General features: G+C 45.4%; 1 protein-coding gene across 1 annotated transcript in view; it reads right to left on the bottom strand.

The window, feature by feature from the left end:
- The window catches only part of PNPLA7 (patatin like domain 7, lysophospholipase), a 127,972-nt gene that overhangs the window by 32,617 nt on the left and 78,917 nt on the right, over positions 1-16,438 (bottom strand). Inside the window, exon 26 of the mRNA XM_086475571.1 lies at positions 2,596-2,752. Within this exon, the coding sequence (XP_086331697.1) occupies positions 2,596-2,752 (157 nt within the window). The remainder of the gene's footprint in view (positions 1-2,595; positions 2,753-16,438) is intronic.

Below are 16,438 nucleotides of genomic sequence, written 5' to 3'. Positions count from 1 at the left end.
TATCAGAGTTACCTAATCCATCACAACGAAGACATTTCAAAAAACCCCACTGGCAAAAAAAGCCAAGCTGCAAGGTTTTGCACAAAGAGCACTCAGCAATAACCTTCACCAGCAAAAGCTCACAGGCTTTAGAGGAGCAGAATCAGCAGCTTCTGTGGCAGCGAGTGCTCAAGCCTTTTTGCATAACATTGGCTTAAGGAAGGTCGCTCCCCAGAGCATCCCTTGCGCAGCAGTCGCCTCCTGCAGCGGTCCTGGCAGTGACACCGCTCTGGAGGACAGCAGGAACAGTCCAGCAATTTTTGGACAGTGGGAATTTGGGGCTTATCTGCTGGGTTTGTCACCTCGCTCACACTCGGTCCCTTTGGGTGGATCTTCTATGAATCCCCAACAAACCTCCCTGCTATTACACACAGAGCTAGTGCTCAGTGAAAGGGGCCACTCTCCTTGCTCAGTCTACTGTTGCTACAACACAATACAGGAGAAAGTAACTCAGAATAGCCACTGTTAAAAAGATTTATAATCCCTCAAGCTACTTTGTACATTAGCTGTGATCTGAACTTGGAGAGAGCGTTTTCATGGCTTTCTTCAATTTACAATGCAACCATTTTGCTGGACCGTGCTGTTAACAGTGAAAAGGGCTTCAAACAGAGCGGTCTTTTCTTTTTTCTTCTCAAACCCTTGAACAATTTCTGGTTTGGATGTGGACCTGGCAAGCTCGTCAGAACACTCATGAAAAACCTCAAGAATATCCATTCTTCATTAATAAGATGAAATGTTTGCTCTAACAGAGGTCATTAACCTCTCCTCCAGCTACTTATTTGCAGATTTCAAGGTACCAATATCTGAAACAGCCTGAGGCTGGACCAAAACCTGCCTTTTCCTTTGTGAAATGTTCTCCAAGCTTGGCAATTTGTGTTCAAAAGTTAACGAACAGATTAAATTTCTTCATTTAATCTTTACCTATTTTTGGTAAAAGCGAGTGTGATTCCAGACTAGGCTGGCAAGCTCAAGAGCTGCAATGCTGGAAATGAAGCTGGCTTCGATGGGAGCACAGCCCTGAGGAGCCCAGAAAACAGCACTTCCAGCCCTGCATCACCCCCTGCACAGAAGAGATCCGACAAGTTAACAAACGAGAGGAGATAATCCTCTGGACAAACACATGGAGGAAAATTCCATTGCTCCAGCCTAACCAAGAGCAAGGGAGGGAGAGGGCAGCAAGCCCCGGATCACTGGGAAACACTGCAGGGAGGTATCACCACCTGCTCACCCTGCTCAGATGCTGTCCCGTAAGCATTTGGTAGTGACTGATGTGGGAAATAAAGAGTGCAAGGTTAAACGGACGTCTGATACGATTCAGTACGGTTGGTTTTATGTCCTCAATCTCAAGCCACCTGCACCTTCGTGATGCCAGAGAACTGCCCTGTATCATAGTTGATGTTTCAGGTGCTTCCCAACCCAGCCAGGCACAGGCAGTTCTTAAATAAAAAGCACCAAATCCACGTTCTTCTGGCAAACAGTGACAGGGAGGTGAAACAGAGTCCCACGGTCCTCTGCCCATCAGGACAGCACAAATATGCCGGGGCCTCAATGTGTATTTTAATGCCCCAGACTATCTCGCTTGCAAAGTCAGTGGTATCTTACCAAAACACAGTAGATTTTGTCTCAAAGCCCTGTCAGGTTAGAAGACTCTTGGGAAAGGTAAGCAATATACATATGCCAACTACAGACTCCTGTTTCCCCCTAAAACTCAAGATCTAAGCAGACCCAGATCTCAATCTAATTTAGAAAATTCCCCATGTCGCTTCCCTTTCAATAAGAAAACCAACACGAAAATGGGGTTTTCATAGGAACAATACAAAGTTGTAACGAGCAACTTCAGAAATAACACTAATCGTCACTTTTAGTCAATTTGAACCAGTGTAATCTGCTGCTAGTACAATTTTTCCCCAACATCTCATCAATAAATAAATTCACCCACAGAAGTCACTATTTAAAACAACCTTCCCAAAACTTGATTTAAATATGAAAAATCTATCTTTGTTTGTATTAAATACTTAAAGTTGAAAACTTCTCCTGAAGCAAAGCACCACCACTCTGGAGTTCTCAGGCTACACCGTGAATTACACATTTTGTATTTAGTTTAGAGAAGGATTACCTCTGTCAATCAGTTCCACTGAAAAATGACAGCATGTGAGAACGAAAGAGAGAAAATTATACAAAAGAGAAACACATTTGTTGAGAGTTGGAAAGGAAACAGATTCCAGCACATAAAAAGAGAAGATAAAACAAAGATAAACACAGGCTAACACACTTAAACAGCATCACTCTATGTTTATAGTGCCCTAGAATTTGTGCAAAGTCAAGCACTTGACTCCTGCCTCCTCGGGAGCTCGCCTCGCCTGCCAGCGTGACAGCCAGCAGCTTTCCCAGCTCGCTCCCTCGCTGCCGGGCAGGGCCCTTTCGCCGTGCAGACGCCGCAGCGCAGATGGCTGCACTTGCCTTGGGTGGCTGCTTGCGCGCTGCCGCCTGCTAAGGCTGGTGGTTAAGCTCCTGCACTCCATCTGAGGAGAGCAGTGCAACATCTCCGATGCTTACCATGGCCCACTGCCTAGCTTTGATCCTCATCTGATTGTAGCTGCGCTCTTCGGCGTACAAGGCACTCATGAAAGCACCAATAGACGTTCCTCCGATCATATCTACGGGGATGCCAGCTTCAATCAGCGCTCTGATAACTCCCACTTGGGAGCACCCCCTGTGCCAAGAAAAGAAAAGAAAAGAAAAAAAGATATTATCAGACAAACAGCCATTGCAAGAGCAAAACAACACGAATGCCACCTTCTAAGGGAACTCGGGTGTGCACTAGCTGCACTGCCAATCTATTGCTAAACAAGCTTCGAAGCCAGAAACAAACATTATGAACGCAGAAATCTTCAAACAGACTCCCTGAGGACCCTATAAAATACAGACCACCCAGCCTGACTTCAGCATGAAAGGCCATGATATGAAAACAAAGCCAAGAATCAAGCCAGCGGATATGCGAGGGAAAAGTCAACACGGCTTTAAGGGAGCAATGCATCAAAAAAATCTACTAGGGTTCTTCCACAGCAGCCAAGAACGGCTGGATTTCAGAGATCTTTACACAAGTTTCTTTTCCAGTAATTCTTCAAAGAAACTCAGCCAGCCTCGGATCACAGGATGGGTCAGCACATGGATTAATAACGAATTGGAAGATGGAAAACAAAGAGCAAGAAGAGACAAGCAGCGATGAGCAGGCAGGAGTTTCGTCTGCACACTGACCCAGGAAAGGAGCAGGTGAGGAGACAATGTTTGAGGATGATACAAATTCCTTCAGGACAGTAAACATATTCCTTGATTTCAAGTAGTGCAGAAGGAACCCAGAGCAATGACAGAGTCAAGTGACAAACAGCCGAGATGAACGTCAGTGCTGATGGGACAAGAGAAAAACAGAAGTAGCAATGCCCCTACAGCAATCAGCTCTTAACTAGCTCTGCCCACACAGAGAGATTTTTGGAACCACTGTGGATATTCTCTGAAAAATATTAACCCAGTGTTAAGTGCAAATTCAAAAGAAATCAAAGAAAATCAGAACAAAACAGAAAACATAAGAATATACATCCAGGATGGACCAGCAATTTGAAAACCGCGAGCAAGCTCAGACTTCTCCCTAAAAAAAAAAATTAAAAAAATAGCAGAACTAGAAAATGACAAAGAGTAACACAAAAAATGACCAGAATATGGAAAGGACTTGACATGACAAGAAACTAGACTCGAATCTCCGACTGGGGAGGATCAGGACGGCCGGGAGACACGCAGGGCCAGCTGTTGATACCACCATGCAGCAAGTTTAACGTAAAGGAAAGAATTTACGCAGACACACGTACGTAAAGCACAAATTGGGGAAACCACTGTTACCACATGCTGAAGAGGTCAAATCACAAATGGATTGAAATGTGGACTGGGTGAATCAGAGGCACCAGGCTGCCAGGGGCTACTAAAACGTGAAAAACCAGAGGCACAACCTTGTGTTCAGGAAGCTCAGAAGCTGCTGATTGTCGCAAATACTCATTTCTGAAGCAATGGCTACGACCTACCATCAGAAATGAGAGGGCAGAGGGGGAAAATTCAATCTGATCTTATAAACAGCTCTTCTAACCAACGATCCCCTAATGGGAGAGGGATCCCTGTCCGTTCTACAGAACCACTACAGAAACAGAGAAATCGGCAGCGGAGGCTGACTGCCTTCTTACCAGCACAAAACCATGGCCTCTGGTTTCAAATGCTTTCTCCAATTAATACTGAGCATGTCACTTAGTTCATTCCACCTGAACGGATGCTTTGCAGTCTAAGCAGTGAAAGTCTTCCTTTTCCCATTTTCATCCCATTTTTCTGTCCCCCCACAGTTTGTTCTGTTTTCATCCTCCTTCCCCTTGCTGTTTACATCCTATAAATACCTGCTAACAGCTGCCAAGTCCACCGTAGGTGTCATTTGGCCAAGCTATGCCGAACACATTCTTTCCATCTAAATAAATCCCCTCCAGCTGCTGAAATGCTTTGAGACAGGTTCTCGGTTATCCTGGTGTAAATGACTTCAGTGACAGATCTGCACTGGTGCGATCCAAAAGCAGAAAATGGCTCATTTAGCTTTCCTCTCCAAATTCTCCTTCCCTTGCTAGAACTACTTGCTTCTCCTCATAAGATGCCCTAAGTTAAAAGAATTCTATTTTACCCCTGTTTTAGCCCATCGTTTTTAGGCTTTTAGATGGCAGCTATTTTTGCAATCTGCTTCTTGTGCCTGGCGCTTACTGCTGCCTTTTCCCGGCATGTAAGTCACCAGCTGACACCGGTGTTTCACTGAGGAGCAGACCTTACAATATCCAACCTACTTTCTGGAGAAAGCCTACATCGTGCAGATTTGTTAAGACATGTTGGGTACTGCAAAGCGTTTCCTGCTTGGAGGGCAACCGGCCAGGATGAGCTCCAGACTGGATTGTCTCCCTTTAACCTCTTCTGAAACTGGATCTCCCCATTCGTGCGTTCCTGTGTTCATAAAATATGAGGGATTTGATGTGATCCCTCTGAATTTGTTTTTCCTTTGCTGTATGATGAACGAATAACAGAAGATTGGTGTTACTTCCATTGGCAAGCCACCACCTCTGTGCCATGCAGAGTCCTGCCAGAATCCAGCTAAACTTGCAAGAGCCAAATATCTCCAACAGATGCATCGATACCAAAGCACTGACCTGCAAGATGGGAACAGAAGTACTTCTGCTCAGAAAGGAACCTCCTATAAACTGCCAGACCAAACTATATTTCATTTATACGCGACTACAAAGCTGATACTTCCAGTTCCAGCACCCTGAACAGGAGCATCCATGGCTGGATTTGTACAAACTAAAATCCTGAAGAAAGGTAAACATGCCCAAACCCACCCCATTTCTCCCTATACTGCCCAGCCTCCTGAAACATAAATGGTTTTTTCCCCTCCCTGCAGCTTTAGGCCATCATTATCCCAGCAGCACTACTACGTGAAACTTTTCAACAACTCCTCGCAGTTGGTTCTCTCTTGGCCACTTCTTGGCAGCCCCCGGCGTACATAAACACGGGCAGGCTGCCAAGGGAAGCTGCGTGCCGGAGCCGGCGCTTCGCCAGGCAGCATGCGTCCTGCTCGCTGACAACTTGCCGGCGCATCACGGCTGGCCGGTGTGGGCAGCTCTCATGCCACAGCTAAAGAGGAAAAGAAACCCAAGGCAGGAGCTAGGTCCCTCTTAACAGAGTACTAGTGCAGAAAAAAAACAGGGATCGTGCACTTCTTGTAATACCAGGCACAATTTCACAGGGGACCTGTCCTGTTTTAGGGCAACATACGAAAATACAAGCGTTTGGCAAGAGCAGCACAAAGGCAGATCGCTTGTGCCGACGCTGTGCATCCGTGTCGGTGCCAGGGCACTCACGTGGAAGCAGAGGACGGGACAGGGAAGTCTCCGGTTACCTGCCTGACACAGAGCTGAATGTCACTTAGTCTGGAGGAAAGGAGGAACGGGGGAGTCCATCGAGAGAGGAGGAAGGAGCGTCTCAGAGAGGGGAGGCAGAGCATGCTGCTGGAGCTGCACACACAGCTGTCCTTTGCCTTAAGGCCGCCTGACGGTGCAGCTGGATGGAGCATTTCCCCTGCCAGGATTAACGCCTGTCCCTAGGACAGTGACAAGGACTGCTGGCACCAAGGACAAATGACCTAGAAGATTACTTTCAAAGAATTCGCACCAGAACACAAAGATTTGCCCAAGACAGGCAGAGTCTATATACTAACAAAACCTCTTTTCCATCATGTATCACTCCCTGGGACAGGCCTCATTAACCAGTGTCCTTTGTAGGAAGAGTAGAAAGAGCACTAACCAGGTGAACTGGAAATAAGAGCCACGCTCTGTTTTCACCCCTGCCCTTGCCTCGCAACCCAATCTGAGCAAAGCGGGTCAGGGGCTGCTCTGTGTATCAGCTGCCCTGAAGTGCCGCTTACTGCCCTACTTACCAAACTCACGCTCAATGTGCCTATAAAGCCTCCAAAAGCAGTGATGTAATTAAATTCCAAGCACCGTTTCTTTGTTACTACTAATGGTCATAAATGAATGACCACAAAGCAGGGAGAGGAGAATGGGGTTGAAGATGTGCTTCCTTGCAATAACACAGCACAGCAAGCAGAGAGCATGGCCTTTCTGCCAGAAGGTCTCGCAGGAAAATTCCTGCTCCTGAAACAAGCCTTTGCTTTCATCCCCTGGGAAATGCCACTGGCATGTGACTGTAATGCACGAAGGCCAGAGCACAACTGATAAAAAAAAATTCTTCTGCGAGACGTGCATGTGTCAGCTCCACACGTGTCTGCCGGAGCTCAGATTAGGTACGACTCTCAGGAAGAAGCAGCAAATGCAGCAGGACATTTCAGATTAAAGTGTCAGCAGGAATACAGGCTGTCCTCTGTGCTCAGGTCAGGGGGCTGAAGAAAACACGATTAATACAAAAGCAGAGCCTGAGCACCAATATTTTCTCCACAAGCCACATTTAACTTATCAATAGGACACTGCCTGTCAGCATTAGAATAAACACAATACCATAAGGACACAGAGAGGGAACACTCGTTTTTCAGACCGTGACTAACAGAGCAGCACGGCTAGGCTGCAGCTTCATCATGCTGCACAACTCCAAAGTCCACTTCAGTTTCAGAGTGGAAGAGAAAATACAGCCCAGGCAATCCAGCCTCCCCAGCACCCATCTCTTCTCCTAATTGACTCATCAGGATGAAGAAGATCTCTCTGAATGCACTGAAGAGATGCTATTTCCTTTGGTTAAAAACAGGATTAAGGTAGTGGCTGCTGCAGAGCTCTACCACATCTCTAACCAAAGCCTCCCCACGGCTGGTCATTCCACCTTCCTCATGTAGTTAACTGGCAAAGTAGGCAGAAAAATAGAGAAATTGCCAAGGGGACCTTACTAAGCTCCACTAGAGCCTAACAAACCTGAATTAAGGCACCCTCACAACCTTAAAACTCCTGAAGAATCAAAGCTATACAAATAAAACCAGCTTTTCCTTCATATAACGGCTTTCATTGAAAACACATTAACAAGCCGTCGTTAGGATCACACAGCTTACTGGGTAAGCGCAGATTAGTGTGTAGCTACTACAGCCACTTCAGAGATGTGCAGAAGTGGTAACCATTCCCCCCACGCTGCTTTGAAAACACTAGAAATAAACTGAAGGTGACGGAGCTTCCAGCCCACGGGAATGGACAGCACATCCCAAAACACCGCCGGTACGGTACGCGGCCTCGCCGGCACTTCTCGGACTGGGATCCCAAACCTGGGGCTGGTACCTGAATACAGCTGATATATATATATATATATATATAACAACCGATACAGCTACACCCACTACAGAACTGTTATCTGAATAACAGCTTTTGTGGTCTCAGAGTTATTCTGGAGGTGCTGATTGTGTTGGTTCAGGGGAAATCAGATGTTATTTAAATGAAGGGCTATATAGAGTGGAAATGTGAGAAGAAGAGAAGTTTCTTCTTTATATGAGAAGCAGCATTTTTTTGCTACGTGTTTTGTTGCTGATCCTGGCATCAAGTGGTGCAGTCACTGACTTAGAAATCAAGCAAGCTTTCTACGAGCTGCAAGTGTATTATCTCCAATTTGGCACCTTTAATCTTTTGCAGCTGCAATGATACATACAAACATCGCTTCGAAATCTAATCATACTTGTATCTTTCCAATAACATTATTTCCCACCTTTCCTGACCATAAAACTTCCCAGTATCATAAATGTGCCAGAATAATTACAGCGATTATCTGTCAGCTCAAAAGGGTAACAGAAAACAGACCACCGCATTTCTCCTCCTGCTGTACTACTTGTGCACTTAAAAGGAAGTTTCCAATCGGGACAACATTAATTAATTACGGCCCATTTTGAAGCTAAATAGAGGGAATAATCCCACATTACTGGGTTCTCATCCTAACATCCAGCCACCACAGGGTCCTTCCCAGTAGCTGCACATTTTTAAACCTATGCCCAGATACCCACGTTATCAATCCAGAGACCTGAACTCTCCCCGTCTTCCCCTCCATTAGCAACAGCCTCCTCTCATCCTCCCACTTCACTTTGCCCTCACATTCCCACCATCCCCTGAAGTCAGTGCTAAGGAGCCATTTTCCCTGGAGCCTTGCCATGCTATGGAGATGGCTCATGAACCCTGAGCACCCAGGGCTCTGCAGGCACCTCCGGCAGAAAACGCAGCTCTTATTGTCCTGGTTTGGGCTAAACCAGAAGCAATTCTGTTCAGTGATTTTACTTTTCAGTTCAGTCTCCTCTAACTAACGGCACTTTCTGAAATCAGCAGCACGTTTTTCCAGGCAGTGACTGCTCCCAGCAGTGACAAGGCCTGGCGTTTACAGTCAGTACCAAGGAATGGGATGCAGAGGGGCCCTTGCTTAGACTTGTTCTCACAGCGACCAAGGTCACTGCTAAATCTTGTACCCCGTGTTGGGGTGTGGGAGTGAAAAGGGTCACAAGCACGAAAAAGGTTGCCCCTGCAGGGAGGAGCGAACCGGACAGGTGACCCAAACCTGACCCACAGAGTGTTCCATCCCACAGACGTCATGTTCAGTGTAAAGCTGAGGGATCACGAGGGTCAATCTCTCTTCTTCAATGGCCAACATCTGAGGAGGACTCTGTCTGTCCTTCTGTCGTCGATTCCAACCTGTGCATCCCTGAATCCAGTGCCTGAGTCCAGCTCCTGCATCCCATCCCTGTCTGCTGCCCAGTCCAGCCTGGGACTGCCCCAGTGCCAGCCCTGCAGCGTGGTGGGGACGTGTCGTCATCGGGGTGGGGGGAGTTGGGTTTGGTATTGGTTTTGTATATATTTGTACATATTATATATATTTCATTATTTCCTATTATTACCTTTTCTTTTATTGTTATTGTTTCATTAAAGCTGTTTTAGTTTTCTTTTCTCTCCTTTATTCTCTCTCCCTTCCCCTTCTGGGAGGGGAGAGGGGTTAATAGAGAGCATTTGTCATTTGTTAGTGGCCGGTCCAGCCTCAACCTGTGACACCTATTAATCACAACCCCAGTGAAACTACCTTCCTGCAAGAAAGTCCAAACACATTGTCCTTTTAGCACTGATCTTGTTTCTGCTCCATATGCTAATTTTAGAACAAGCTTTACACAGAGATTTGTGGCTGACACAGAAATAAATGAGTGAAAATTGTTCAGCTTTTCCAGGAGGGCTGTCAGCTCTGTGCAGTCCTGGGGTGTAAAGGGATACAAGACTAAGCCATTGGAGGGGAGAAAGAACACAGAATAAAGCCAGAGTAAAAGTAAATCAGAAAATGCACCAGGGTGTTTGTTTTCTGATCCCACCTGCCAGCAGCACGCTCCGGTAGGCGCGTGCCAGAGGAGGAAGGAGGGAAGAGAGGCTGAACGGCAAACTGCAGCCCATCACTCTCCGCTTGGGGATGCCAAACAAAATCCTTTCTTACTCTGAGCCAAGAAACAATTCAGTTACCTGCAAAGAAAGATAATTTCTTTGGAAAACAAATATATCCTACCCACCTCAGCCCTTTGACACTTATCTGTGGAAAGTCTTAGAAGAACTCATTTTGAGCACAACGTCTAGAAGTTGCAGAAACAAGACAAAAGCATAGCACTTTAAAGATTTTAACTGTGATTTTACTGACAACTTCTCCAGTCTCCTCTTTCCCAACAGGAAAGCTCATTGTCCAGATAACGTTAGATAGAGATTCCTAAAAATCACAGCGATGCAAAAGCTTTACCATCTTCCTAAAAGCCCGTGGACTTGCCAACAGAGCATTAAGACTGCCACATGGAAAAGTGTTCCCTCAGGCTCGCAGCTCTGTAACACAGCACATGTTCTTTCAGCCGACAAAAAGAGGTGTAAAACTAGCAACAAGAGTTAAACCACAATTCCACCATCTCCTTGTTTAACTTCATCTGTATATCAAAGTACTGCTATGAATAAATGAGTTTGGTGGGTTGAAGACTGGAGGACCAGGACAGTCCAAATAAAAAAAAAAAATAATTGCAAATGGTTTAAGTCATAACTTTGAAGTAGACGGCTCCCAAGTTCCCACTGTTTGGAGGATTTAATAGAACCCATTAAAATCAAATGAGCAAATGAGCAGTTACATAGGTGCTACAGATGGAAAAACGCAAAATCAGATCATTAAGCATTACATGGGTGCCAAGCCATACGAACACGGCTTTTACGTGCGTGTGACGACCCAGCTATTACACAACTCACCGAGCAATTAGCATTCAGACCTGATAACAGCCACACAGCTTGTCTGTGTTTAAGACCACTGCACTTTGAGGCAGAATTTTGAACGGATGCATAAACACGATTAATATGGCTGAGCTCTTGGGCAATACACAAGATGGTCCATCCCTGAAGAAATCAAAGCCAAGCCTCTTAGGAGCAATTACGCTGCAGCCTATTACCAACCATTTGCAAACAGAAAGCCTGAAGCCTTCAGTATGAGTTCACAGCGATGTCTCATGAGGTTTTCTCAACAAAAGCAAATACTCAGAACTCATGGTTTTATTTTTAGTACTCGGGTTTTGTTTATTCAAACAATATACTCTAGAGCTGACCTGGATAAGACTCAAATTAGGGATCTACACATAAGTTATCATCATCTTTTCCAAGGAAGAGCCCACGTTCCTTATCTTTCTCCTTCAGCCTCTACAGAACAGCCCCAAAAGTAAAACACCAAGCCAAAGGTGTAATTTTATCTTTAAGGATACAGAATTTAGACTCTTCTCTGTCATTTTAGCTCCGGGATATTGCCCTGAAGTCAAATCTGCTTTTTGAAAGACATGGGGAATCCAGGAGCCTGACTGCGTGGCTGACACTGGAATTCAGATCTCAGTCTCGTTTATCTGCACGTGGCAATGGATCTGCTCACAAACACGCAGGGCATAGCCTCCTTCTCCAAACAACTGTACAAATAATTACAAGCTCTGAAGCCCTCACACATCAATCTGAGCTTCAAAAAGGGATCTAGTAAAGAATAATTACAATTCCGCTGTGCACCGAGACACAGATATCGATCTACACACACAAAAATGTATTACAGGCCATCCAATAGCTTCCCTGTCTCTGAAAGCAGCAGCAAGCTAACTGTACGTGAAGGAGGGCGAAGACCGCAAGCTAACTAATGCAAAGGTCATGAGGATTAACCTCAGGGCTGCCAACTTTCTGCCCTTCCAAATGTCAAAAGACAGATTTGGCCTGGTGTACAAAGGGATTACTTTGAAGAAAAAGGGAACTGGAGGAAGGATATTTCAAGTATTCAGGGTTTTTTTTCATGACACATAGCAGATTGAGCCTGTTTGTATAATTTTGATACTTCCATATTGCAGAAATCTTGTGTCATCAGCTGTCATCGGCCACTGACAGTCTGCAGATGCCGGACAGTAAGCTTCGTTCTTCTGTTTAAAACAAGGGAAGAAGCATTTTTCAAGTTTCTTTCATATTTTAATTTCACTTCCTGACACCCTTTACAACTATATCAGGATGAGGAATGGGATCCTTTTAGCAGTGCCTATTCTTTAAGACCTGTCTTGCTACAGAAAAGGAAAGCAGAGTCCTTACGTGGCGTCTCAGTATCTCGAGCAAGCCATTGGAAATGAAACACAAATTTCACGGATGCTGCCTGACTGTATCTGGGGAGAGAAAAAGGAAGAACAGGAATTGCAAAAAATCCTCGCTCTTCTCTTGCCTAAGTAGAAATTAGGAAATGGTGTGAACTGAGTGCAGAAGGACCCAATCTGTGCCAGACTGGCTCCGTGCGGGACTGCCAGACACCAAGCTGGAGATAAGGATCTCGGCCAAACGCGAGCAGAGCCCGGCACCACTGACCGCTGCTCTCCACAGCGCCGAGGCGGCCTACCTGCCCGAGGAGAGGGCTGGACCCATCAGATCACCCATCACCATGTCCAGCCATGAACCTTCCCAAGACACCAGGAAAGCCAATGCACAGCCCCCCAGCTGATTGGGACCCGGCACATCCTACAGACTCAGTTTCAGAGGCAGCTACTCAGGAACCTGTTGGTTTCCACCAGCGCCCCTCTCCCACAGCATCTCCACAGCGCCGCAGAAGACACCAGAGCTGGCGCTGCCCAGAAGTGGCCAGTGACTACAGAGTTTGCTTGTGTGGGCTCTTTGCTGCTCAGAACAGGCGAGGATACTCTCAAATCTCAGCAGCCCCTGCAAAAATGTTGACCATGTCTTGGCACTGTACCCAGACAACGCAAACAGGTTGCCAGCAGCCTGGTTATTCCTCAGCCGCTGCACACTAGAATAAGGAGTTAACTTGATTGTAATAATTGGGCTGGATGTCAGGTTTCAAGCAAATTCCTCAGACACATCCAGCCCATGAGACTAGAGCATAAATCCATATATATTCAGAGACACCACCCTCCTAAAACCCCAAACAGTCCCTAGTGGTAATGATTTATACTTCTCTGCCATGTAAGTGCCTCAGAGCAATTTAAAAAGGGTGACCTGCAGAGATGCCACAAAGCCAAGATGGCAAACGCCTCATTTTACAAAAGGAGAACACAAGTTATAAGTGTTTAAGCCCTTTGCTCAAGCCCACGCGACGTCAGGAGCTGAACACCAGCGAAGTGAAATCCTGACTGCCTGTTCCTCACTTCAGTGATTTAACCTCAGGAGCTACAGTAACTCATGACACCACCAGCACCTCGGAGGGGCTGTTGTTGCTCTTTCAGAACAATCCTAGTCAAGGTCAGAATGAAGAACAACGGTTTTAGCAAGAACTTTGTTTCATCATTTAATTCAGAACAAGTGTTTTATCAGACTATGTTTTCTGAATACTTCAAAGAATCAGAATTTAATTTTTATACATTTCTCAAGCTGCCAGTCCTCTGTTTACCGTGAATTTTAAGCACTGTGAGATAGAGACAGCAAACATAGGGGATACCCTTTATAAATCACTGAAAGCAACCTTAAACATTACTATCAATAACCTATTTGCAAAATGCAGTGCGGTCCTGAAGCTCACTGCATGATCTGAGAATTATTTCAAAGCCAAGTGCATTTCTGTTAATTTGACAAAATAAGGACAACCCCCAGTATGCTAGAAGTAGTTGGCAAACTACATTTTTTATAATAGGTCCTTTGAGAGAGCAGTTGAAAGCAAAGACTGAGAAAGGAACTAAAGGGCAGACACAAAGACAACAAGCTGGAATGACAGCGGAATGAAAAGGGTGCGAAGAAACTGGGTAATCTTAGGGCTTGGATGTGTCAGAAAGGGAAAACACAGATTTACAGACTAACAGACATGGCCAGGTGGAAAAAGGGTAGATAGATTACATATGACCTAGATAGGAACGGAAGCATGGAGAAGACATTATTAAGCAAGTTCTCCAGCATTACTTTTATTCTCCAGTACCTGGAACTGGTAGTACCAAGCACATTTGGGCTCCACAGATCCCTGTCCCTCATGTCCCCCATTAGACTCAGTCTATGCTTTGAACCCAGCAAAGGAGCTGAAAAGCTGGGGGGTCCAATTTATGTGAGGAACATCAAGAGTCCAGGAAATTCCCATGGAATTTTCTTTCATCCCTTGTCTGTAATCTCTATATTGAGTAATGTTTAGGATCCCATAGGGAAAAACACTGCTCTGTGTTCTTTATGATAGCATTTTCGTGCACACCTCTGGAGATAGCTTCTGAATTCAGGCAGTAAATTCCTTCCCTCTCCCCCCTGCCATCCTTTCAACAGCATGTTGTCTGGGTGTTGTGGTCAAATTTAATAGTTCAAAAAAGCAACTCCCCTCATGCTTCCAGTCACTACCCTAGACTTGAGGTACAGTAATTGACCATGTGAGCCCACCATCTCCATTTCAAGTACTGCAGCTCTGCAGCGTTAGTTTTAAGACAATGTCTGTGCACACGCTTCTCCCACTGACAGGAGTAAAAAGTCTCGTATCATTAGTTATCTGTCTTAATTGAAGAATAAGAATTAATCTTCCTTAACCGCTAGAACTGAATCCAAAGCACCTGCACCATAAAACCTCACGCAGTCTCCCCAGGAGGTTCTGCTATTGCCCGAGACTGAACATCAGGGTTTCACCACCACGATGCTGCTATCACTTGCATGGCAGGAAAAGAAGCTACAACACGGAAAGTGTTTTGTCTGCATCACATCAGCAAACTGTCAATCCCAAGGACTCACTTTGTCATTGAAACATCGTTTCCACCTCAAGTTTCAGCGTTTTATTCCTCAGATGTTGCATCACACACTGAAAGTTGGGCTATGAGATGTGAGCTCCACCGCTGCACGACCAGCCAGCCTGCTCGATCCCACGGTGTCCAAACCTCAGTCCTGACTAAGGAGCCTTCACTTCCATTACGCCCTAGAAAACTCAGTAAGCTTAACACATTTTCTGTGCAGTCCCCCCTATTTTTAGAGAACAAACACGCTTCTCTCTGCTTTTGTGGACCATTGAGCAAGAGATGACACTCCAGAAGCGATCTCTGTTGCTAGATAACTTGCAGCTACAGCTCCCAGCGCCCTTCTCCACAGCAGCAGTGCTGGAAACCAGACCTTCCTGCGTTGCCATTTGCCCTTGGTCTTTGGTAGAGCTAACAACCATCCCTCAAAAGAAAAGTTTTTATTTCTAACACCCCTTCCTCGTAGCACATTGCCCAAATAAGTCCAACTGTTGCGTTACCATGTTATACTGCTGAGTATTTGCATGTTCATTCATTCTGGCAGCTTGTCAACTTTCCCTTAACCAATCCGGGCAAGGGAAAGAAAACAGTGACTTCGTTGCTTCTCTCAAGAAAAAAGCTGATGAGAATTTACAAGAGGTGAAAAGTGGAATTTCTGTTGCCTTCAGTGACTCCCTCGTCAAACACCAAAGACCTGCATCATGCAATGAAGAAGTGCAAGTTTCTCAGGGTTAAGATGGCAAAACCCAATTAAGTAGGAAGCATCAAGCAACTAAGTAACAGGTTAACCACAAAACACGTCTTGTTCTTAATTATCACGAGAAAAGGACAGAATTAAGTAAGAGCCTGCACTCACCCGGGATGAAACCACAAGGTTTTTGTACATTTTAAGGCTCCTCTCCAAGTCAGAGTAACAAACCAGACAGAGAAACAAAACAACTCCCCAAACACACTATCTTTATTAATCATTTCTGACTCCTCACACAAGCATACTGCAAATTCAGCCTCGGCACTTATGCCAACTATGATACCACTTAATTGCCGAGACTGTAATTAAAAGCACAGCGCTACAGGCCACGGAACATCAGCAACATGTTCCTTTGTCTGCTAAAGGCAGGCAGGAGCTCCCAGAAGGCTCTCTGTCCCAGAGGACAGTAATGGGCAAAGACACTATAGTAGGAATATAGCATCTCACAGCATCACATTCATTTGCTTTCAAGTCTTTCACATGGTTAGGCCACGTCATCAATACTCAAATTCAACTCCTTTTTAAACAAGATGGAGCAGGGGAAGCACTACAGGGTTTTGCTCCTCACCTCCTAGCTAAACTTGCATGCTAAAAGCATGCATCAACATTCAGAAAAGGACTATGATCTTCTAAAGTTCTCAGAATGACTGTTTTCAAGTTTTTCCTTATGTTACGTTGGGAGCTTTTCATCAATTCTTTTCTACCATGACTGCTTAGAAACAAAAAGGGGCACACTGACAGTTGGTAAACCTCTCAATTGCTGCCATATTGGACCCTGCCTTCAAATAAAAGTTCCTTGTACCTGCACTGAGAGATGCATGTGCTCATCCACCACATCCCAAGGTCCTGGCTTGACCCATGTATACAGGACAACCTGACCTGTACATCCCTCAGCT

The sequence above is a fragment of the Leptosomus discolor genome, chromosome 19 (genome assembly GCF_034619465.1).
Source record: "Leptosomus discolor isolate bLepDis1 chromosome 19, bLepDis1.hap2, whole genome shotgun sequence".
Lineage (NCBI taxonomy): Eukaryota > Metazoa > Chordata > Aves > Leptosomiformes > Leptosomidae > Leptosomus > Leptosomus discolor.
Note: the sequence above shows the minus strand (reverse complement) of the source record. Positions and strands in the feature narration are given on the sequence as shown.